Source organism: Hippocampus zosterae, chromosome 15 (genome assembly GCF_025434085.1).
Source record: "Hippocampus zosterae strain Florida chromosome 15, ASM2543408v3, whole genome shotgun sequence".
Classification (NCBI taxonomy): Eukaryota; Metazoa; Chordata; class Actinopteri; order Syngnathiformes; family Syngnathidae; genus Hippocampus; species Hippocampus zosterae.
Genome location: NC_067465.1, coordinates 11,963,030 through 11,988,644, shown reverse-complemented (window position 1 = coordinate 11,988,644; position 25,615 = coordinate 11,963,030). Strand labels below are relative to the sequence as shown.

Sequence of the window (25,615 nt, the reverse complement as noted above, 5' to 3'; positions counted from 1 at the left end):
TTCGAGCAAGATTTGAAAGTACATGATCTCGTATTGTTAAAAATATTCTCTCCCACGACCTCGAAATGTTGTAAACCCAGCTCCCTCCATTTGATTGTACAGTTTGTATAGTTGTGTACTACAATACAGCTTATAGATATGGCCAATAACTCATCAATTATGGCCTACTTTCTTCACGGATGTCAATTTTCTGAAGCAAAAGCACAAGTACAAAAGATGATGGAATTGATAACTAAAGCCATCTATTGTCAAAAGATTTCAGGAATTATTCTGGCAAACAGTCCAATAATAATAAATAAATGTGCATACCCCGTGTCAATTTTAATTTTTTAAATCTTGGGCGAACTAAGAAAATATTTATATTTTTCCATTTTAACCAACATATTTATTGTGTTCATGTTCTATTGGGTTAAATTGTTTCACCAGGGAATTTAGCTTTGCTGGTTAGAAAGGTCAGGCTTGTGATTCCGGCATTATTCCCACAGCAGAGTGAAAAACTGTTTTGTTTAAATAGCACTCGGTGTTCCCAGCTTAAAAACCGGGAGTCATATGTCAGGTGTACACAAAGAGCGCAACCGTTCAATACAAGCAAGTCTTTTGTGCCTTTTGGGATCATTTGTGGGCATCTTCTACATTCTGTTCTGGCATTGTCATCCGTGTTGCTTTATAAGAGGGTCGAACTTGTTTGGATGCGGGGGCGGATGGGATTTTAAACGTGATAAGTGACAGTTGTTTTGTAATATATTAGTCGTGACCTATTGTTAATAAATCAAGACACATCAAGACATCAACTTAAAGCAAACCATAGTTTTAATACGCAGATAATTTCAATGATAAACACTAACCGGCAACGCTCCAAGTGTTTTGATATACAACACACAGTTTCACCAGGTAAGTTGATCATATATTGAAAAAAATAATACAAAAAAATGTCTCCAAAGCTACACTCTCATCTCAAGAATTGTAAAAATGACAGGAAAGGAACTTTCCATGGTAATAATGACTATTTTGTTAGAAAATGCTACACTTCCTGCTTAAAAAATGTGATTGACGTTCACATTTAGGTAGGCTAATTTCCTTTGTCAGCAACTATCGAGTTAAGTGCGGTTGGAACAAGTCCCTTACGTCGCATACGTGCGCGTTACAAATGAAGTCGACCGAGGTAAGCACAAGCATAACTGCGGCATTTCAGTTGCAAGTTTCATGATTCGGAATTTCAGCAAAACGTTAGCGATCATCATTGGCGCCATATTGCCCTTCAGCATACTTCAGTTCAGTATTTAGATTAAAAAAAAAACATTAGGCTCTTCTTTTTCAACAAATCTTTTTGTTGTCTTGACTCTTTATATAAATCAGCATGTATTGTATTGTAGTAGTCAACATCTTTCAATACTTGTGACAATGCACGTACTGACTCAGTTTGCAGATGTTTGCCCTTAACATTATTTGCAGTATTTCGGCTTCTTTTTACACAAAGTTAAGAATGGTCATTATTCCTCTAATGTTACTTACGTCTTTAAAAACGACATCATTTCCTCTCAGAAAGTTGTTTGTAAACTCCGTGTTCCACTAAGTGCACGAAACGATGAGATGAAGAGCAATGTCTTTGCCCGCTGGTCGTTTCACAGAGGGAATGTGGGATAGCAAAGTCGGAGGAAAACGTATTTCTCCATAGCAGCTGGAATGGGTTCTAAAGTTGAGATGATATCTGAGAGCATGTAGCTTCCTTCCCTCATATCTTGTATTTCATCTTGCCACTGTCACTGATCACACAGATATGCTGTAGGAAAGAAAAAAAAGAAAAAGGTCAACAAAGGTGGATGTTTCCTTTGTTGGATTATGACATGACTTTTTTTTGGGGGGGGGGGCAGGGGGTGCAGGTTTCTATCCTGGCTCCGGTCTCCCTGTGTGGAGTTTGCATGTTCTCCCCGTGTCTGTCTGGGGTTTCTCCGGGTACTGTGACTTCCTCCCACATTCCAAAAACATGCATGGCAGGCTGATTGAACACTCTAAATCAGTGGTCCTCAACCAGAAATGCTGGAGGTCCACTTTTTTTTTTTTTTATTAAGACCAAGGTCCGGTCCCATGCATGGCGGTCATAAGGAGCAGGGCTATATGCCCATTTAGTATGGGCATATATAAAATAACAATTATTCACTCTGCCAGTACACAGCAAATAATGAGAGGTATTTTGTTGAGGCACAGGAACTCTTTTATTTTGTTAAGTAGTGCCTGCTAAGAAGATGCATCAAAATATCCATTTCCTTTAACAAAAGAAATCAGTCATTTGCTCCTTTTCTTTGCCTTCAAACATTGTGCCCATAACTTCAGTCATGCATTCTTTTATAATTTCTGCAGCAAAGAATGGTTTCTTGTGCTTACCCAAAACCCAGGCCACTTTCAGTGAGCACTCTGTTGCTTTTTGTTGGTGTGTCATACATATCACAATCTTCCTGCTTGAGTCTTGATATGACCTTTTCAGTTTCTTTATTTCGTTTGTTCTTAGCTCTGAATTAGGAGGGAAATCCCGTTCAAAAGAGCTGTGCTCTGTCACATAGTGGCGTTTAATATTTTGACTCTTGACCAGAGCTACCGTCTTTAGGCATATTAGACACAGTGGCTTGGTGCTCGACAGAGGTAGAATGAAAGCATAGTTGTCAGTCCATTCTTCATTGAAACGCCTATTTTCACTGTCCACCTTTCTATTTGAAGCAATTTTAGAGGACGCCATTGTGACGTTTATTTACCTGTTCTGCTGTTAAACAGCTCTCAAAGACCCCCTGGTAGATGGGAGCAAAACTGCACACAATCGAAACCTTCATCTTAATTGTGTGTGCGGCTCTCCTGGACTGAAGCTGTGAGCACACGGTGGCGTTGCGCATGCGTCTGTTTCCGGCCACAATGAACTATTTTGAATGCGTGTTTATTGGGATAGACGCGTGCTGACGCTTATCTATGGGCACACCTTAAATTCAGAGGAGCCAATCAGCGCCTCGTATATGCTGACGCTTATGTATGGACACACCTTCAGTTCAGAGGAGCCAATCAGCGCATCGTTATCGCCGACATGCCCTGCTCAACCAGGGTCTCCAGTCAGTCAAACATTATACACACAAACTCGCGCTGCCGCGGTCCTCTGCCTTACATCTGTTGTCTGTCTGTCTGCACGCAAAGAATACAACGGCTAATTTTAACAAGCGATCGCGGTAATGCGCAGACTATAGTCCACAAATATAAAATGTATAACTTAAAAATCACTTTATAAATTATTATTTTATACAATTTGCCGAGGGTCCGGACAGAGGAGGCCCGGACAGAGGAGGTCGGCGGTCCGGTCGTGGATCGCGGTCCGCCAGTTGAGGAAGAGGGCTCTAAATTGTCCCTAGGTGTGAGTGCGGATGGTTGTTCGTCTCTGTGTGCCCTGTGATTGGCTGGCAACCGGTTCAGGGTGTCCCCCACCTACTGCCCGAAGACAGCTGGGACAGGCTCCAGCACCCCCCATGGTCATTGTGAGGATAAAGCGGATCAGAATATGGATGGATGGATGGATGACACCAGTGCAGAGGGCAAATTTAGCTTTCCAGTGGTGCAACTCAGTGAGTTTTTGGCAAATGTGTATCTGGAGGTGGTATCTTCCTGACCCTTAAAATCCATTCACGTTTACTCCGAAATAGGCACAACTCTAAAAGCTGATGAATTTTCGGGCAAAGGCCTTTTTTAATTAACACAGCGATTCCTTCGCACAGCCTGGTGCTCAGGCCCGAATAATAAAAGTCGCTCACTTACATTGAGGTCTCTAAAATACTCATTGTAGTCCAAAGCGTATCCAACCACGAAGCGATCGGGGATCTCAAAGCCGACATCTGAAATGAAAGCGGAACATACAACCCCATTGAGCATTTTCTCCATTCATTGAGTCATACGTAAAAAGGTTCGGCGCATGTTTCAAATATGAATGAACCATTGACTCATTAACATATAAAAGAGGAAAGTGTCAGATCCGTACAGTCGGGGAGGATTGCAGTCCTGCGAGGCACCCTCTTCACCAGCAATCTGAAGAAAAGACACGGCTATTATTGGAAATTATTTATGCGCTTGCATATGTGACCAGACCTGATGAATTTTTAAACAGTACCACCTGTGTCACTTACTGACTCTGTCTGCTGTCTAGACTGGGAAGGCGGATATTGAGTGATTCACAAAGCGGGATAACCAGGCTGCTTTTGTTTTGTTGCTCCACACAGTCATAACTCACCCGGCAACTTTGATCATTTTGGGCTGGAAGGCTTTGACGTGCTTCAGGAGAGCCGTCAGGGTCTTGCCGGTGCCAATAATGCCCTGAGTCGTGCAAGCAAGACAGGAAAACAGGACTGAGAAAGAACAAGATTACCGACGTGGTATTTCCAGACAAAGAGCTGATTAATTTCACACTGTAACAAGTGGGAGGAGTTCAACAACTGGGTCACTCTGACGTAACCTTTGAGGAGGAACCTCTCAAAATAAATCTGGCTTTTACTGAATGAACCCAAACGAACCCGATTTCCTGTCCTGCAATTGCATATGTGCACTTGAATGTACATGGGAATTGGAAACTTGAAAGTATTCAATGGGAACCGAGCACTTGGCCCTAATCCCGCTAATGCCTAAATAATGTCACATAAATTACATTTATGTTATATTATATTATATTATATATTTCATTATATTGTAAAATTCCCCAGTGTGGGACAAATAAAGGATATCTTAATCACAATAAAGCCACTGAAAATAAAGCCTATGCGATTTTCATCAAAGCAAAATCAAAAATGCTAATAATAATCTGCACCAAAACTGCCTTGGTATGCTCAAACTGAAAATAATAAATCCCTATCCTGTTCATTTGAGAATTTTTTTTGCGAAATTCGAATCCCTAAAGTAGTTTGATGATCGATTTAAAAGGATGTGGACGTCAGGTAATTGTTCATATATTCAAAGACACGCAACAGAACTCTTATATATGGATGAACATCCGTGGGCACATGTTGGAAAATGTCTCGCTGATGATGGTGGGCAGCGTAGTTTTCTCCATGCGTATTGCTGTTCCAAACATTTCAAAAGGAAAACTTGAGCTGGCTCCCCTTGACCTGGTATGCCATCTTCATTAGGACATGGCGGGGGGTAGAGGTGGGGGGGACGGACGAAAAACACGGTTGACTCACCTCCACAATCAGTACGTTCTTGTGAGGGCAGGTCAGTGAAGGGGAAGACCACAAAGGCAAAAGAAAGCAATTAGTTAGAAACATTTTACAAACTGGCAGGTAAGCAATCCAAACATGGAAATCCTGGTGGGGGGGGGGGGGGGGGGGTGTCAAGAAACACAGTGAGTTATCCTGCAATGTGCTTATTTCTCATTGGTCTACAACTCTCAACTCAACTGTATTTATAGAGCACTTTCAAACAGCCATTGTTGCATCCAAACTAAATCCATCTTTTTTTTTTATTAGGGGGTCATGGATGAGCTAGAGCCTATCCCAGAGTGGCGAGGTTAACCCCGGATTGATCACCAAAGCACATGTTTTTCACAATGTGGGGAGGAGCCAAAGTACCCAAATAAAACCCACGCATGCAAATGCCACACATCAGGCCTGGACCTGACATTTGAACCCAGGAGATGCCAACCAGGAAGGCAGACATGCTAAACACGAGGCTACCATAAAATTATATTCATTCATAAATGCTATCTTGATTGATTTGATACAAATCAATCTGAATTGATACCCGCGTCCTGAGATTGTACTAGTGGTGTAACGGAACATACTGCCAGTGTGCATTTGATTCCCGCCCAGTGATGCAATACGTAACCACAACCGAAACCCCGGATTGTATCAGGAAGGGCACCAGACATAAAAAATGTTTCCAAAGAAATCAAGCAAGTACTCGCTGTGTTAAAACTTGACGGGACAAGCTGGAAGCCATCAGAACCAAGGAGACTGAGACTCCTTTACTTTCGTTTTCTTTCCTTTATGCACCGCAACTGTTTAATGAAATAGTGGCAAAAAATATGTTTGAAGCAAGCTGATTATTTGGGAGAACAAAACTGACCTGAAACACGATCTTGCGTTGATAAAACAAACTAAATAGAAATGATCGCGAACACATCGTCTTTGTCAAGTAATATTCAGGAGTTTTTGGGACTCCATTTTAAATGCACTTTTTTTGAGGGCTATTGCCGTTTACAGAAGAAGAAAAGTCAAACAGTTCAGAATTGTTGTTATTTTGGACAATACTTAGTGACTGATTTATCATATCTTGCACTCAACATGTTGCATAAAGCTAGGGAATAATAAATATAATGAAAGGTAAACAAAAACTAAGCCTTTTTTGGAGAAAAAAAAACGACTCTAAAAATTCATTACAACTAAGATCCTTTAAATTACAAAAGTCAAAACAAAATATAATATTAGATTTAAAAATCCCAAACTATACTCATTGTGTCTAGCATTATTCCCCTCAAACTACACAAAAGATTAAGAAAAGCAGCACTCTGAACATTCCCGGCTTTATTCTCACTCTTTTTTTTCTGGGAGGGGCGGGGGAACTCTGTCTCATGGAAATACAGTACAAAGTAGGTCCTTCATTATTACTGTGACGACAGGGACGGAGCTCAAAGCCCTTGCGACCAATCTAGTGATGACTCAGTGTTGCCAACCTAGCGACTCTGACGCTTTTTTTAGTAGGAGGAGGGGGGAAGTGATGATCAACCAACTTAGTGACTTTTTATGGCATTACTGGAGACTTCTGGATGCTAAGACTTCATCCAGGGCTGAAAAAAAAAAGCCACCACCGAACGGCACACTCTCTTGACCCATTTTCATCAAATTCGGAAATCGCAAAAGATTTACTTTGGTGGTTTTAATGTCACAATTGATGAGTCGGCAGGCGCTCCTGAAAGACGGCTATTTATATACAGTGGTACCTCTACTTACGAAATTAATTGGTTCTGGAAGAAATTTCTTAACTAGAAAACTAGTAAGTAGAGACGCGTTTTCCATGTAAATGCCCTAATCCGTTTCAAGCCCCCCACCAAAATTCAAACATAAATGTTTCCTCAAGCATAAAAATGCATTAAATATGTAACACATACATGTTACAATTAGATTATTGCACGATAAACGAGAGTTGTGCATAATGTAACAAAGAAAGAATAAAAATGGTCATTTAACTTATAACTGCATCCTCATCGTTTTTTTTTTGCCCTCTTTAGTTCTCTATCACAAGTGGTTTTTGGCTGGCACTTTGTAAGGAACTGATATCAAGGGATGCTTGCTTTTGTCGGCAATCTTTCGAAAATGTACAAGGCGAACATCAGCATAGTGAACGATCACCGTACTATCGGAACGCCTCATGGCCCGAGGGGCGATTGACGAGGACTCTGCATAGACATACAGTATATCTATATATTCATCGATCTACACAGATACGATAGAGGTTCCTCTTAGTCAATGGGATGCCGGGAAGATGCTCGGTAATAGCCAATGGCAGAGCAGCTGTAAGTATGTTGCATTCAGGAAACTCGGAGCTTCTAGTTGCAACCCGTACCGCATTTTTATCTTTTCGTATCTTGAAATTTATTTCGTAAGAAGAGGCAATATTTCCCTGTTGAAACGTTTCGTCACTTGAAAATTTCGTATGAAGAGACGTTCCTAAGTAGGGGGACCACTGTGCCTTACAAACAAAAAGTACATTTTCCAAAATGGAACCCCTTTAATTATTAAAAGGGATTGGTGATACTGTCCTTGTATTTACTTGGTATCGGTTCAATACTAAAATCGAGTATACACACACACACACACACGCACGCACGCACGCACACACACACACACAAAATGCGGCCGCTATCAGTCTTTAGCCCAGTTTAAGTATGTCCCCACTGAAATAGCTGAAATTCTACAAATGTCTGTCTAATCAACAGGAGACAAGAGGCTACTATTTACATGCGGAGGAGTGCCCAACGAACACGTTTACATAGTTGGACAATATAAGTGCTAGTAAATGCCAATTGTATTAATTTCATGTTCGTTTTTCAACAAAGGATTCATGGGAGGATACGTGTTCATTTCAATGAAATGAGTGTGTGTTGGACAGTTCTGTGTGGAGAAATATTATTCAATTCCACCTTCGGAGGCAACACTACGTCATGCCTCTTCCCACACTGTTTGGCTCACTTCTTCCAGGACAACGCTGTTGCATTTCGTAACATAAGTGTGCATGTCATAAAAAGAGCTTGGGGGATTTCTTTCACAACCACCCTCAAAATACAAACATGTCAAGTGAGCAAGGCGGCTGACGTGACTCAAGGCCTGCAACCTCATCACCAATTCATGTTCTGGTTATGTAGGCCACGCCTTGTCCTTCTGCCGATAGAGGCTGTGTGTCTGTGTGTGTGTGTGTGTGTGTGCGTGTGTTCAGATCAGATTGTGTTTATGGCCTAGCAATACTGTCTTTTCATGTTCAATGCGCGCGAGCAACACACACACACACAAAAAAGGTGAAGCAAATAATTGTCCAGCGCAGCTCAGTGCTATGTTCTTACATGTCTCATGATGGAAATAGCGTTTTTTGGCCTATTGACATGACTCACGCAAACATGAAAATTCTCAAGAGTTGACGCCTCACCTCGGGCTAAAATTAAAACATTAGTCAACACGCAAACGCCCTAGATGTAATAGTTTTTCCTTGAGATCGCTCCACCTCTTCCTTTTTTTTTTTTTTTTTTTTTTTGCTTTGCATAATCCTGTTGACAAATGAACCGCAGTACTCTTTGGGTGTACACATTCAACATAACCTCTGTTGTATCCGCAGTTTTTGCTAGCCTCCTTGCAAGGCTAATTTTGCTCAGCATGAGTTGGTGTAAACTTGACTTTGTTTATATGTTCCCTGTGATTGACTCCTACTCACACGGAGTCATCTGGGCGAGGCACTAGCAAGTATCAAATGGAGTTTCATGAATACCAAGTCAAACGCAAATGTCCCCCTCCCCCTTGATGTATTTAATATTAACCTTTATAGTCAAATTAATTGGGCATTGCTTTCATTTGAATATGTGTTAGCTTATCCTTTGTAATAGACACTAACTATGATTATGTATTCTTATTTATGGCCATATCTCAGTCTTTTATGTATGGTTTTGTAATGTGGGAGGAAGCTTGAGGACCTGCAAACAAAAGGCAAGGTTTGAACCCAGAACTTTTAAAACTAACTATACATTGATTTTAAATTAACTAATCAGCCTCACACATTTCTGATGTCTCTCAAGTGTCACTGATGATGTAGTGACTCAACTTCCCAATCAGCAACGGTGTCCTTCTGTTGAGAATGGTTGACTGTCTCTATCTGTGCCTTGCGTTTTATCCATTTTTAAAAAAATGCTTTATCCTGTTTACAGAAGCAGTGAACGTTTCTCCAGGGGAGACACGTTGCAGAGAGGAAATGCTGCCCCCTTGAGGCAAACAGATGTCAACACAGGATATGCTTGTGCACCGATAAGTGAATATTTGTTTGCATTTCTCAAGTGACTGTTACGATTTACGTCATTTGCAATCTACGAATTCCACACCACACTGGCAAGAGATAAGGGCCTGTGTCCACAAAGTCGGAATAACACAATGGTCCCCATATTTTTTTTGTAAGCAGGAAACAATTAAAAAGATAAGGAAAAATAAATCAAAATTCATATTCATTAATGTGTTGTTAATATTTGTGTTTGGATACTTTTATCCAAACAACACTTCTGTGAAATTTAACTGTTTTGGACAACTGGGGCATTATCGGCATTTTTCCGCCCTTCCAATCAAAGTTATTTAAGATCAGATTTTTGCATGTCTTGTGTGATTATCCAGAGCAATTATCCTGTGGTGTGGCGTGTTTTTACGATGTTCCTCCGAAGCAATTCACCACAATAAAAATGACGAGAAGAATTTGAAAACACAGATAACAGTAAGCTTCTTCTAGTTCTATTCTTCTTAGTCGACCTCTGGTTTGGATGAGGAGAGTTGTGACTTTTGGTGGAGAAATGGGTGTGTGCGAGTGTGTGTGTGTGTGTGTGTGTGTGCGTGTGTTGCAGTGGTCATCTTGCATTAACAGGAGGCAGTAATCATTTGGGGCCGACCAATATGGATATATATATTTTTTTTTAAAAGATGGATGTAGGCAGTATAAAATCATAATAACTGATTAAATCGACTGATTAATTTAAAAAAACAAACTAACTAATATATTTGTTTGATACATAAACTAATATAAAATATATAATTTAATATAATATAAAATATATAATTTAATATAATTTATAAACTAATATAAAAACAATATTTTATTTTCAGTTCATGTATAAAGCATTGTTTTTTGGGTGCCTGAGGTTCACTTTTTTTTTTTGGAGAGAGGCGGGGGAGGTCCCCGCTCACAACAATAAAAAAAAAATGTTACAACTGTTTTTTCAAAGAACTTTTTGTCCGTGATTATTTCTTTGACTTCACAACTGAGGAAAATCGGCCAAAATAAGCAGATTTGATATTTGAATGTCAGCCCCTGGTAGAATATGTAGAAAAAGGGGCAACAATTACAAATAAATAAATAAATTTTAAACAATTAAAAAAAGAAATGAATCTGTTGATGTTCTTTTGTGGAGGAATGTTTTAATGGCCTTATCTTTGGTAAAAATGTGAAGGAAAAAAAAATCGCCAGATTTTTGCTACTTTCAAAATAGCTGATGTCAGTCGATTAAATCAGCAGGTCATAAATCAGCTGGCCACTTTAAGTGGGGGGGAAAAAAGTTTCACACAAATAACAATTCAAAATAATAATTTACCTTTCCGGCTAAAAATGATAAGTCCTCTGCTCCAAGTATGTGAAGATCCTCTGTGGACTGATCATTCTGAGGAAAAGCCAGGAGATATCATCTTTACTTTTCATCGCTCATTTAAACATTTAACAACAGTCAATCACTTGTGATGGAAAGACACCACCGTCAACAGTATTCTGCATAGTATGAGAGAAAGATTGTCGTCATGAGACAAGCACTGACTCTAAAATGATTTTAGACCAAAGTACATTCGAGGGGGTTTCTCTTGATGCTCACCAGGTAGCTCTTGAGGCGGATGAAGTGAACTCTCATGGGGATGGTGCGGTCTGAGTTGCAGCTTAGCGCCTTGATCTTGTCCACCAGGTCGGCGCAGAACTGGTAGCCCCCTTTTAGCACGCACAGGACCACAATGTCATGGTCCCCCAAGTCATCCATGATGTTGCGAGCGAGACGTTCCGTTCTGGGAAGCATAAAGTGTTTGCTCGGTTGGCAGTCTGGCACAAACCATTTCACACTGAATGAAAGCGTTCATCGATGTTGTCCTATCCAAGCAGGGGAATATTAATGGTCTGTATTCATCCTGCATGGAATAAATTAACTCCTAAAGGAATACTGATTCCCTATCTGCTTGTATATAATGAGTTGGGGTCACTGAATTTCCTGCCCACCCATCAAGTATAAAATTAAACAACCAAGGACGTTTTTTATGAGCTGTCAATTGTCCGAAAAATGTTCTTAAAGCAAGCTCACTCTTTATTTTGGCCCGGCTGACTTCTATTTCTGCTGTACTGCTGCCAAGTGGCATGGTGATGAAGTACTGCCTTCATGAGTGAAACTCCAACAGATGCTTTCACTTACAACATGGTTTCACACTTGCTTTGAATGGAAAGTAATATTCAGGGGCTTGGCACAAGTAGCCAGAAGATACTTAGGCATTTACTAAAGCGATGGCCATTAAGATATCCTTTATTTGTACCGCAATGGGGAAATTACAATCAGAATTCCGAAAGGAAAACGCTGGGTAGGGAGAGGGGAAAAAAAAACACGCTTGAACTATCCTCTTCCGAGGATAATTTAAGTCCAGGATAAAAAATACCCGAGCACATAATTAAGCATATGACAGTTACAACAAGTAACAAGACATAACATGTAATAAGGGGGGAGGATGAATGGGGAGGGGGGGTAACCGCGATGCGGCCGAAATGACCAGCTGCACGGTCACCGTTGCGCTCCGCGCGATGAAGACGGTGATAACAAGGATGTGTATGCGCGTGTTGTTGTCCAGTTGTGTATGTGTATGCGTGTACAGGTCATACTGTAGCTGCTTCGTCGAGGTCTGCTCATCATGAAGACAGTCCCGGCTTATCAGTCCATGGCCGAGAAGGAGGGGGGTGGTGGTGGGGGCCCTAGACTCCATGCGTACTTCCATCCAGGGGAAAGGCCAGATAGCATTGTTTGTTTGTTTGGACGGCCGACAACAATTCCAGACAGCCTTGAGTCCTTGGTCTGTATCTCCTCACTGGCGCCGATGAGTCGGATCCGAAAATTCTTTCCGCAGCGCGGATTCCAACTTCTCCATGGTGTTGTCGATCGCGCGGAGTCGCTCCAAAACCGCAACAATATTGCGGTTGAGCTCAGTCACCGCTTGAGTCTGAGTGTTGGACATTTGCGCCAAGCCATCCAGAGTGATCGGCAGAATCTTCACTTCCAATAAAGCCGCTCCCGTTGGTTGAATTTTGCGAAAGAACAGCAAGCTGCCAACACCAAACATCAGCATACCTGTTATCAAAAGGCCAATAACGTAGATGTCTTCCACATCATCCACGGACAGTACTGCCAGGCACACCGGTCTCCACTTTCTCCATGGATCCAGGGCGTATCCGGCACCAAGTGTCTCCGAAGGGCAAGCGGGCTCCCCACTGCCCGCTCTTTTCGTCGAATTTTTTTTGTCGATTACATCGAGAGACCAGCCAACTAATTCCATGGTTAGTTCTTCGGATGAAAAATACGGTAGGAGGCTAGGAAAAAAGTTTGACAAAGACAGCACAAGGACTAAGTGGCGAGCACGGAAAGGGTGGAGTGAGGGAAGGAGGAGCAGTGCAAAAAGCGTCCGCCTTCGTCGAGAGCCAAGCAGAAAGAGGATACTATTTGAGGAAATACATCGCGTTTTCTCACTACAGGATCAAGCTGGAGAACAAGCAAGGAAGTCCACAAGGAAAGGCGAAATAAAAACAAAAATCCGCCAGTAGTTTATTATTGTGTTCATCTTTTTGAGATGCAGAATTGTCATACGATTAAAAGGAGACATACAATGGGTTTATTTAGGCAATTTAAAAGAGTTCCAACTTCCAAGGTGTCATATTAAAAGCTATCTTACAATCCTGTTCCAAAAATGTGGGTTTCAATACCATGCCATCGTCAAGCCAACTGCTATTTAAAGTTAAGCAACTTTACAGAGTGCTCTAGTCAGTATTGTTTTTAAAAAGCCACAATAAGCAAAAATTATATATATATTTTTTCCCTTTGTGGCATTATTGGAGGCCTCTGGAGACAGGCGAGACTCTACAGAGCTGGAAATGTTCACCCTTTTCGCATCCTGACTGCAGAAGGGATCATTACCATCGGCTAAATTTAATTTCAAAGTCACTCCAAAGGCCTACAGTAACTATTTGTATACTTAAAAAGTGGCATTTCGTTTGGGATCTGTGTATCTTAGCAACTACCAAAATTATATTCTGTGGAAGTGCCCTCAAGGCTAGCCTGGCACTTACTGAAGTCTCTTGAGCCACAAAATGTTTTAAAGGAAGCATGGATATGAAGTTAAAAGTATGAAATACTGAATTTTTTTTCTTTTTTTGACTGGTTTAATCAATTTGACTCTGTCAAACCGGAAGTGCAGGCGGAAGACTGCTGCTGAATGCAGCTGTCTGCGTGATACTGCGCGGTCATAAGTCTCAAAAGTACACTGAACATGATGACTTTCTCTCACTCTCTGCCACTGTGAAGAATATACACTCAACATTAGGTACACCTGCGGAGATCGAGTACAACAGTTGAGAGTTGGATCAAAAATGATTTGATTGCAAAGATAACATGGTGGAAAGCGACCACAAAGTCTCCCATTGGGCCTCTGCCGGATATTTCCAGCAATTTACCAGTGGTTGACAGCAAATTTAGAATGTACTTGCTCAACCTGAAGAATCAATGACATTTGGGTTACTCTTTAACATGATGTAAATATCTTTAGATTGAAATCAGACCTCTTCCAAATTTAGATTAAAATTATTCAAATTAGGTATCTGTCAATATGTGTGCAGTGTAAACACTCGGGATTAGATATGCCCCGTCAATGTCGCCTTGATGACATCAATACACTGAGTGGTGGTGTATAAACACCCATGTCTGCTCAAACAATACAAACACTCTCTGTACAGTGGTACCTGGACTTACGAAATTACCGTATTTTCACGACTATAAGGCGCCATTAAAAGTCTTAAATTTTCTCCAAAATGGACAGGACGCCTTATGGTGCGGAGCGTCCTTTATATGCGCTGAGTTCCAAAATCTGACTGACAGCCGACACGCTGTTTATAGAGAAAAGGCGGAAGTGACTGTGGCCAGGCATGCGGGAAAGAAGTCGGCCAATCAGGGAAGGGTGGGCGTGTATATATACATACATGGAGAGGGAGAGAGAGGGAGAGAGAGGACAGGCAAGCTAGTCCGCCAATGGTGAAGGGTGGGCGTGTAAGTGGACGCCTCAAGCCAGTACCAACACTTGTATAGAGTGCGGCAATGTGCATTGTTGCAAAACAACTCCGGTTTTGGTTTCTAAGAACCCCTGAAAATAAATTCGACAAAAAGACACGTCTACGAAGCTCAGTTCAAACTTAAAGCCACCGGTTATGCTTTTGGCATCTCACAGTAGCGGTGAAAAAAACAAGTCAAGCAAATGAACTCTGAGCTTGCCGTTATTATTCCCGGAGGCTTGACTAAAGAACTCCAACCGCTGGACATTGGCATCAACCGGGCGTTCAAAGTAAAGTTCCAAACGGCATGGGAACAATGGATGATCGGTGGCAAACACAACTTTACAAAGAGTGAGAGGCAGCATTTGGCGAGTTACGCCACAATACGCAACAACGAGAGGGAACGCAGCGTTTTTGACGGATTACGGTACTTGCACAATTGTTCAATTCTTTCTACACACACACGCGCTGCCACCATGTTTCGCTCTGTTCTTTACTTTCAAATGTGGGAAAGCTTCACACGAGAGAAATGTTGACTTTGCTGTTGCTACTCCTTCTTTCCGCTCGGCAATGCGTAGCAACTCACACTAGCATGTGATGCATTCAATGACAACTGAGATGTGCAGTCCTCTGCTTCTGATACAGAGGATGAGGACTTTGATGGATTTGTGGGTGATGATTGATCGATAAACGTGAGAACATTGTACGATGGCTAAATAAAATACACCCGAACTCAGTTCTGCTTTCGTTGCCTTTTTAAAAACGTGTTTTTATCTTATCTGTATGTCTTGGCATGCTACCGTATGCTTCAAGCTAACGTGTTAGAGTGCGCGCATGCATGCCGTATGTTTAAGCTGGCGTATGTTTTACCACTGTAAAACTGCGGCCATTGGTACGGTGCGTCCTGTGTATGTGTAAAATACAGAAATGTCACCCATTAATGAGACTGCGGCCATTAGTACGATGCGTCGAATAGTCGTGAAAATACGGTAATTGGTTCTGAAAGAAATGTCTTAACTAGAAAATTTGGTACTAGAGACGCGTTTTCCATGTAAACGCCCTAATCCGTTCCAAACCCCCCAAAATTCAGACATAAATGTTTTCTAAAGCATAAAAATGCATCACAATATGGAACGAATACATGTTACAACACAGGTGTCAAAATCAAGGCCCGGGGGCCAGATCTGGCCCGCCACACCATTTTATGTGGCCCGCGAAAGCAAATGAAGCATGTCGAGTTCCATGATGCTTGTTAAAGTATGAACCAAAATTTCAATTATCATATGTAATCCACAATAACAGTCATTATTCTCGACTTCTGATTTTAAAAGTAGTTATTCATCAATTTATTGTATATGTAATATGTGGATGGGATTAAACATTTCTATGGTTTCCCAAAATTCATCACGGCCTCCAAGGGAAACCGTAACTACAATGTGGGCCGTGACAAAAAAAAAAGAGTTTGACACCCCTGTGTTACAATTCAGGATGTTCATAAGTAGACGTACCACTGAATATTATTCTTAAACTACAGCTCAAGAATGATTAAAAAGGTGTCAATCTTTATTCTGGGTAGCTCCATCAAGAAAGGCGCAAAATAATTACAACTGCTGCACATGGCATACTGAGGTTACCTACATTTAATTCAAAGGGAGTGGTTGTAGTCAAACAAAGCCAAACAAATTTTACATCATTTAATGTATTATTTATGTATTAGCGCATGTCATTTGCTTAACGTCCGTGTTGTCGCTGCTGCCGTTGAGAGTTGTGGTGTTATTTTCATGCAACTTGGGGGTTGTTACATGTGTTAGATTGATTTAAACTCAGCCATACTGAATGTGTCACTTGAAAATGTAGAGGAGTTGCACGATAAAAAAAAGGTGGTGAGAACTCAAAATTTCAAGTTCATAAAACTTTCATAGCATTAAAGGTTGGTAAATCAATTAAACGTTATCAATGTGCGTTATCAATTAAAAGTTTTACTGTTGTGAAAAAGAGTTGACTGAATGGTCATCCCTTTCGTGGAACACCAACTTGAAGTTTAAATAAAAACAACGTGCTTGTTTTGTTGCGTGTACTAACATTGTGGTTAATTGAAAAAATAAGTTTTATACTATTTTAACCAGAATTTTTTTTTTTTTTACATGATTTGAAATCGCCGAAAATCGTAAAAGGCATTACACAGGAATTGGACACTTAATACATGCAGCATTAATCCATTCATAATAAAAATAGAAAAGGCTCAGCATTCAGGTTTATAATGACCACTTTTTCTTTTTTTAAATGTGACAAAAGGTTAAAAAAAACTTGTACCTGTCCATGATGACTCCATGCGGAACGACGACACATTGCAGATCCTCGGCGTAGTGCTTTGGATAGCTGAAGAGTTCTAAACTGTAACCTGGCCAGTCATCGTCAATCTATGAAGTGGATGATGAAAAGGAAAGAAAGCAAAACGATTCATACGCGTGTTCGCCCTTTGAAGTTGTGCAACTCGTCTAAACGTGCAAAGTAGCTCTGGAGAGCCGTAAGAAAAAGTTTGCAAGGCGACATGTTGCAAACTTTACGGCGTCTAGTATAATCAAACTCTGCATGGTTTCATGCTTTTCCTACCACAATCCCGCCACTTCCTCCTTCGGTTTGGAACACGACGTCTGCCATGTTGTTTTTCTATCCGCAAAGTGGTCCTGCAAGCTTCCAGGAGGACTTGTTAAGTTGGCTGACTGCGCGGAGAGGAGGGCCCGGAGGAATTTTCGCTCGACTTTGTTGAATTGCCTCCTTTTCCCTCCTCTCCTCCTTTGCTTGTACTGTATTTGCAATGCAGCAGGCTGCCAATCTGCCAGGTGCCGCTAGAGGCGCACTTACTCTTTTCACCGATGCTCCACCGTGCCCAATATAATGACATCAGATTGTCCTCGGTTTACGACGGGGTTCCGTTCTCAGTGACGTAACTCGGATTTGGTTGATTTGTAAATCGGAACGCACCTAGGCTGTCTGCAAGAAAGGGAAAGAAGAGTCAAATGCAGGAGAACAATGCAGGTTCGACTCTAAACAGCATGTTTCAAACAAGAGAGTGGATGTGTCACACACAGACACACAAGTAAAAGTCCTTGGAAAGGTATTTGCTAAATTACCAAAATCAATACCCGGTATTTAAATGTTCAATGTGCAACCAATGTATTTTTGACGGACACTGCTCGATGCAGAAATACCATGAAGAATTTGTCAAAACGTTTTATGCGATCCTTTTTTAAACAGTGATTTAATTTTTTAATATGGTATAAATGTATTCTATTTTTGGGGCAGCACAGCGACAGGGCGAAATATTAAAAGTTCATGAAAATGTATTCTAAATGTCAAACGTCAAGTGTGTGGGATGGGGGCTATCAAAATGCACACGACACATCCGCCTCTAAAATGACTTATTTCCACCATGACAAGCAATCTGCTATAAAAATGTGCCTATTATTTTTGATTGTTGGATTTTTTTATGGAATCCTGCCACAGGCATATTAAAGCACATGGGAACTGTTTAAATTTGTGTGTGTGTGTGGGGGGGGGGCAGTCTCATTGAGAAAGCAGCAGTTGTAGCCCTGCCACCTAGTGGAGGAAAAGCTAACTTCACTTCATGTTTGAGCCAGATTGGATAGAAATTTGGTCTGCACATTGAAGTGGACACTATTGCGTAGCAGGGTGCGAACGAGTGGAATATTGCACTCACCACCCGGGGCCGCTCATTTCAGCACAATCATCATCACGATCATCATCACCAGTGTGCAGCAATCTGCCGGACGCTGCTGAGATGCAGAGACAAGGTGTCTGATCACCCCCCCCCCACGCCCCCGCCCCGTTCTTCCTCCTCCATAGCAGCAGCTGTAATTATACACGGCGCAACGACGGCATCTGCGGAGGCAGATGTCAACATCAACATTTGAGTTCAATCAGCCCACGTATAGCGCAATCACCTCGGAGGGATGAGGAGGCGTTAAAGCCACGGCAAAGTGACAAAATCCATCAAGAGCGATGGATGGGGAATTATCATCCTCAGGACAACTTTGATCACAATGTGGTCTCTTTTCGATTGCAAAGTTGCAGGCGGACATGCTAGGAAAAGAGAACAAAAGGAAACGTCAACATAGATGTTCAAAATCTTCAACGATGTTTAAACAGTGAGAGACCCCATATGATGAAAACAAGAATCAACAAATATGTTCTTGCTGCTTTTATAACTCGTAGTGCACTGAAGAGGCCCACACCGTACAACACACACAAACAAAAACATTCTAACAACGTCTGCTGTAGCCCCAATACTGACCTGTGAGTGGTACAGAGTGCCAAGACTGACAAAAAACACAAAGAAGAGTGGAAGCTAAGCTACTTCTTAGCTTATCTGGCAATATTGTTGCTTGCAAACTCTTGTTATTTTTATTGTCGTATGACTTGGGAGACATGTTAAGTGAGGTATACACATTACGACAATCCAGGTAATGTCAACAAGGGGTTGTTGTTGACTTTTTGGGCCAGAATGACACCCAAAAATACTGAAGAGAAACTCCTCTTCAATCCTGCTTTTTACGGCTACAGAGAGCCACAACTAGAGGTTCATTTTATAACGTACATATTTGGGCATGATTATTGACATGTTTTGTGGGATATGTTTACTGTAAATATATACAGGCATGTGTTACACTGCACAATATATTTTTGTTATCCATTGCTCTTGCAATGACAATATCTTTTATTTGAATATGTATTATCTTAAAAGTGTGTTGTAAGACCGAAAAAAAAAAAAAGAAATCAAGTGTCAGGAACGCTATGAAAGCATTCCTAGAGAGTTTTAAAGAGGGCATTTCCATATTGTGGATTTGACTTATTACAGAGGCGGGATTACTTTATTTACTGTAAGTATACGTGACAAGTATTCTACAAGCGCTTGTACAATTGCATTTGTCTTTTTTTGGTCAGTGATGATCATGATGAGGAGCCACACAAAAGCTGTGTGTCTTTCAGGCGAGCCACATCGCAACAGAGACCAGGAGGCGGGTTGGGACGGGGCCTTGTCACATTGTTTTTGTTGCCTGCGTCGTCATCGCGAGCGGGCAGGCGGGCTTCTTCGGCCCCCCTCAGGGCGCGGGCCAGCAGTCTGGCTCTGGCATTTCACACTCACTCAGCAGTCAAGGCCTGTGACCGTCTGAGGACTTCAACGCCAAGTGCTACCTTCTCCCCTCACCCCGTCACTGGGCCAATTATGAATATTCACTTGCGCTGAAAGTAATTCTGTCAGACACGCGACTGTCCTGGCTGATAATGTCAGCGCTGTTGTGTGGAGGATTTCAGGGGACAATCTGGCAAGAATGGGACCATTATTGTTCTGTGTTCTTGTTATTGTGGTTTCATCACTGTTTGTTTGTATGTTTGTTGGCAGGATGGTGCACATCACGACCAAATCCATTAATGTGACATCTTGTGGAGGGGCGTGGCAAGGAAAAACCTTGTGAAATTGTGGGACAAAATCCAGACCTTGGTGTGTATTGATTTTTTTTTCAATGTTGATTTTCTGTAGGGAAAAAAATGCATCAAAGTTGGTGACAATGTTTAAGCCTATCCAAGTGGAGGGTTTCTTTGGAGGAGTATTGAGTACTTGGTGACGAGTTAATTAAAACGAGGTAAATCTGTATCACAAATCTCAAAAATCAAATGTCCTACAAAAAAAAAAAAATGAAAACCACTTTTGAAATCAGACACAAAAATAAGTATGGGAACATATAAAACCATCCGTGATTAAAATGTGCTGCAGACCAGTATAATTGGGCCAAAGCAAAAAACAAAACAAAAAAATGTTTGGATGTAATATGATGAAAAACGAACCAATGAAATACTTTTTATCCCCCAAAACAATGATGTTTTTTTTTGCTCTCCAGGAAAAACAGAAAAGACACAAATTTGCCCAAAGAAATCTTTTCAACCTCATGTTTGTCATGTATGTGTCAAAGAAAGCAAAAGAAAAAAATATGCAAATTTAAACTCGGCAAGCTTCCTGAAAAAGCCAAAGCTAAAATGGAAATGGCATTTTTTTTTTTTGTCAGCGAGCGTAATGTGTGCCATTAAGTCAGACAGGAGTAATTACGAGGAGCGAGATGCTGAGCCATAAAAGGAGGACGTCGACTTGCAGTGTCTAACCTTGGCTCACTTCCTGTTTTTGTAAGGCTGCAGTGAGCACGTTTACAAAGGACTCTTTCATGATGTTCACATTATGCTGACGTATGATGCATTGCTGTATCCCATCATCGTTTTTAATGTGCCGTGAACCCTTTTGGACAAAGAAAGTCAACACAACGGTAGCTCGTTTACGAGTGTCGGTCAACCAAAGAAAGAGTAAGAGACGACATCAAGCAGAACAATTAAAAAGAAAAGGAACAAAAAAGTATAAAAGCCTAAAAAGGCCCCGAAAAAAAGTTACACGTTAAGAAAACACATCCTCTGACATGACGACTTTGTCCCTTCTTTAGTTAACATTGACAGTATTTTTGCATGTTTTGATATGGAAAGAAAACTAGTCTGGTAAATGCAAATTTTTACATCTGTTGTGGTGTTTGGCTGATGAACGGACCGAGTGCATTCTGGAGTGAAGTAAAAAAAAAAACAGACTGGAAAAAAACACAACAGGACGAACCTGTGTAATATACTGTATGTGTGTTTTGTTGTTGCTGTTGTTGTTTACCAGAGATGGGCATTCCGCCCCTAAGATGAAACGGTCCGTACGTCCGTCCCAGACAGATGCCCATTTTTAGGACAGAGGACGAGAAGCTTTTTAAAAAGGACAGATTAAGTCAGGAAAGGAGTGGGTTTTCATCCGTTCCTTTAATCGTCTCTAAACGTGTTTAAGTGTGTGGTGTTGGGAGGCAAAATCACAAAGCCAGAGTGCAGCCAAACACTAGATTTTCTTAACAGGCTATTACATTTCTAAATAACCTCTGAATTTTGACATTTTGACTTTTACACCTGATTACAAAAAAACCCAAACATTTTTAAAAAATCACTTTTTATGATCCCGCAGCCAGACCAGGTCTGGAGCACATGAAGCCACCAGCCGGACTACTTTCATTAAGATGTTACCTTACAAAATAAAAGGTCTCTGTAATCTGACATTTTCACCTTTACACCTGATTTAAAAAAAAACATTAAAAATTCTGTTTTTATTATCTCGCAACCATCGGGCACACAAAGCCACCCCCGGTATCCGGCCAGACTACTTTCATTTCGATTTGATGTTACATTAAAAAATAAAAGGCCTCTGAAAAATGACTGGTTCGGCACCCCTGGTCTCAACTGTTCACATACACAGGATGATGATGCAATACATCAAACAGGTGCATATACAGAATATATATACAGTATGTATGTGTGTGTGTATGTATAATATATATATATACACACATACATATATACACACACAAACACACACACACACGCACACACACACACACACACACACACACACACACACACACACACACACATACGTGTTTTGGTGCATTTTCAGGACGTCCGTTTGTTCACCCGACATATGGGTACATGCCTTTCCCGTGGTCCTACAGGCTCCAAAAAAATATGGTAACCATGAAAAAAAATCAGGAAGACAGCCATCTACTCAGATTTTGGCTAGGACGTAATTTTTTTTTGATTTATGACAAAACTACTACATATGAGGACATTGACAGGTTTTTGTGTATTATGGAGACAGTCACCTCAAACACACTACCATTTCATGTTTTTGTGAATTTTGAGCCCCCTGGATACACATCATTTTCAAGTATATATGACTTATGAAGACCAGCTAAGAGTAAAGTGTGTATTTTTAAATTGACTCATGTTACATACCAACAGTATATGTTAGGCACATGTGTCCAATTGTCATGCTCGGGCATGGGGAGAACTCTACAAAGGAAGGATGCCCAGATTCAAACATTCAAATATCAATTGCTGAACTGTGAGGCGAATGTGCCAAACAGTCGTTATACCCGTCATCCCTCAAATATTCACATTAATAATACAAGATGTGAAGAAGAAGAGACGGTTAAATATGTGGTCAGTCCACTTTCTTATTTTTTAATTGCTGACAATATGAAATTATGAACACAGAAAACATGCCACCTCCTCTCCATGACACAAAGCACTGCAATAGATGAGGGTTGTTTGAACTGAAGAAGATTATGTCAAAATGTGAATACTGCGATGAAGAATTTTTAATGAATCTGACCATATATTGTGCCATGTGTGTAGCAACTTCTTTAGCTACCGTTAGACAAAAGCAACTTTTCAAAAAGTATTGAAATTCTTGAAATAGGATGAATTCAAATGTTTTAGGGTTTTTCCGAAATATCACCTCAAACCTAATAAGCCTATCTTTTGTGAGAAGTTTGTATATCGTATGTACGTTTATATACAGCAGGAGTGTCCAAAGTCGGTCCTCAAGGGCCGCTGTCTTTTTGTTTTCCAGCTCTCCCAGGATGTTCTAATGCTGCATCAGAGCTGACTGATGAACTGATCATCTGAAACAGGTGTGATGCAGCCGGGAGAGCTGGAAAACAGGCACGACAGTGGCCCTCCAGGCCCAGATCGGGACATGCCTGATATACAGTATAATTTACATGTTCATACATCTTCAAGGATTTTCCAAATTGCTCTTGAAGATCATGAAACAACAAACGTGAAACACAGTATCCAACAACAAATATGAAATCCATAATTGACCATCCCACCCTAAATGCACCATTGCTATTGCTTTAGTTAACTTGAACTGAAATGTACCCAGACGTGCTCGCATTTCAATGGACTAGCCATTCATTTCCCTTTTTAATGCAGTTATATCCTGTTGTGGATGTAGTTTTTGATGGACACCCAGCCTCTGTCGTTCAGAGCTGCTGGCTCTGCGTGGAGACAGGACTCACAGCTCGTTTTACCTGAAACTTTATGGCTTGTTATGAAATCAAACATATGTCGCTCAACAGCCTTCACTTCATAATCTGTCCACGCGCGTCTCTTATTCCCACCTGTAAAAGAAGGCATTATTTATTAAAAATGGAAAAATAAAATAATCAAAATAAGATATTCCAGGAAATAATGAGAATTTTGAAAATTTGAGAATTTTGAGAATTTATCTCTCATTCCATTCATGGTCTCCAGAGGGTTCAGTCAGGTCACTTGGTGTCTGGAACATAACATTACGGTGTCAAAATATTCAGCATTCTTCATTCTGACCAGTTAAGAAATGAATAAACATTAATTATCATTGAACATTGCTCACGGGAGAGTTTGGGATGAATATACCACACTATAGAAAGTTAACACTGTTCAGTTCTGTGGAACAGCAATATGGGGACATTCGAACACAGGCTCTCCAGAGTTAAGTCCAGACAAAAATCATATCACCTGAAACACACTCCGGTTTTTCAGGTCTGAAGAAATATGAGGACATGACGACTGAAATCATGGAGAGTCCATGTTTCTGATTTATAACTTCTCCTGTGTTTGTCAAAGAAAGCTGAAAACTCAAACCTAGTATATAATGATAAGACGGAGTAACCTGTTGTAAGGAAGAAGTGGATCTCTCACTCCTTTCTTGATCTTCAAAAGGTTTCATCAGGATCGGAACACTTGGTGTCTACAACATAGCAACAGTGCAGTGTCAGAAATATTCAAATTTATTCATCCTGATTAGTTAATAAATGAATAAACATTGTTATTCATTGAACATCGCTCACAGGAGAGTTTGGGATTAATATAAGACACTATAGAAAGTTAACACTGTTCAGCTCTGTGTAACAGCAATATGGGGACATTCGAACACAGGCTCTCCAGAGTTAGGTTAAGACAAAAGTCATGTCACCTGAAACACACTCAGGTTTTTCAGGTCTCAAGAAATATGAGGACATGACGACTGAAATCATGGAGAGTCCATGTTTCTGATTTATAACTTCTCCTGTGTTTGTCAAAGAAAGCTGAAAACTCAAACCTAGTATATCATGATAAGAAGTAGTAACCTGTTGTAAGGATGAAGTGGATCTCTCACTCCATTCTTGGTTTCCAGAGGGTTCAGTCAGGTACCTGTCACTTGATGTCTGCAACATAACAACATTACGGTGTCAAAAGTTTCAGCATTCATCATTCTGACCAGTTAAGAAATGAATAAACATTATTTCTCATTGAACATTGCTCACAGGAGAGTTTGGGAATAATGTACAACACTATAGTAAGTTAACACTGTTCAGCTCTGAGTAACAGCAATATGGGGACATTCGAACACAGGCTCTCCAGAGTTAGGTTAAGACAAAAGTCATGACACCTGAAACACACTCAGGTTTTTCAGGTCTAAAGAAATATGAGGACATGACGACTGAAATCATGGAGAGTCCATGTTTCTGATTTATAACTTCTGCTGTGTTTGTCAAAGAAAGCTGAAAACTCAAACCTAGTATATCATGATAAGAAGTAGTAACCTGTTGTAAGGATGAAGTGGATCTCTCACTCCATTCTTGGTTTCCAGAGGGTTCAGTCAGGTACCTGTCACTTGGTGTCTGCAACATAACATTACGGTGTCAACATATTCAGCATTCTTCTTTCTGACCAGTTAAGAAATGAATAAATATTAATTATCATTGAACATTGCTCACGGGAGAGTTTGGGATGAATATACCACACTATAGAAAGTTAACACTGTTCAGTTCTGTGCAACAGCAATATGGGGACATTCGAACACAGGCTCTCCAGAGTTAGGTTAAGACAAAAGTCATGTCACCTGAAACACACTCAGGTTTTTCAGGTCTCAAGAAATATGAGGACATGACGACTGAAATCATGGAGAGTGCATGTTTCTGATTTATAACTTCTCCTGTGTTTGTCAAAGAAAGCTGAAAACTCAAACCTAGTATATCATGATAAGAAGTAGTAACCTGTTGTAAGGATGAAGTGGATCTCTCACTCCATTCTTGGTTTCCAGAGGGTTCAGTCAGGTACCTGTCACTTGATG

General features: G+C 40.7%; 1 protein-coding gene across 1 annotated transcript; it reads right to left on the bottom strand.

The window, feature by feature from the left end:
* Positions 1 to 792: 792 nt before the first annotated feature.
* prtfdc1b (phosphoribosyl transferase domain containing 1b) lies at positions 793 to 17,426 on the bottom strand. The gene is made up of 9 exons (XM_052088658.1): positions 17,200 to 17,426; positions 16,900 to 17,006; positions 11,117 to 11,300; positions 10,847 to 10,912; positions 5,199 to 5,216; positions 4,256 to 4,338; positions 4,007 to 4,053; positions 3,787 to 3,863; positions 793 to 1,780 (listed from the first exon to the last, which is right to left on the bottom strand). Exons 1-9 carry the CDS (start codon positions 17,245 to 17,247, stop codon positions 1,733 to 1,735), a joined length of 678 nt encoding a protein of 225 aa, XP_051944618.1. The 5' UTR covers positions 17,248 to 17,426; the 3' UTR covers positions 793 to 1,732.
* Positions 17,427 to 25,615: the final 8,189 nt, after the last annotated feature.

Bases quoted from the DNA above. Each gene is read 5' to 3' on its own strand.
- prtfdc1b (XM_052088658.1), bottom strand. From the start codon at position 17,247: ATGGCAGACGTCGTGTTCCAAACCGAAGGAGGAAGTGGCGGGATTGTG. The intron at 11,301-16,899 runs GTACAAGTTTTT...TATGCTTCCCAG, and splicing joins CATGGAGTCATCATGGACAG to AACGGAACGTCTCGCTCGCA. The intron at 3,864-4,006 runs GTACGGATCTGA...CTTTCATTTCAG, and splicing joins GACTGCAATCCTCCCCGACT to ATGTCGGCTTTGAGATCCCC.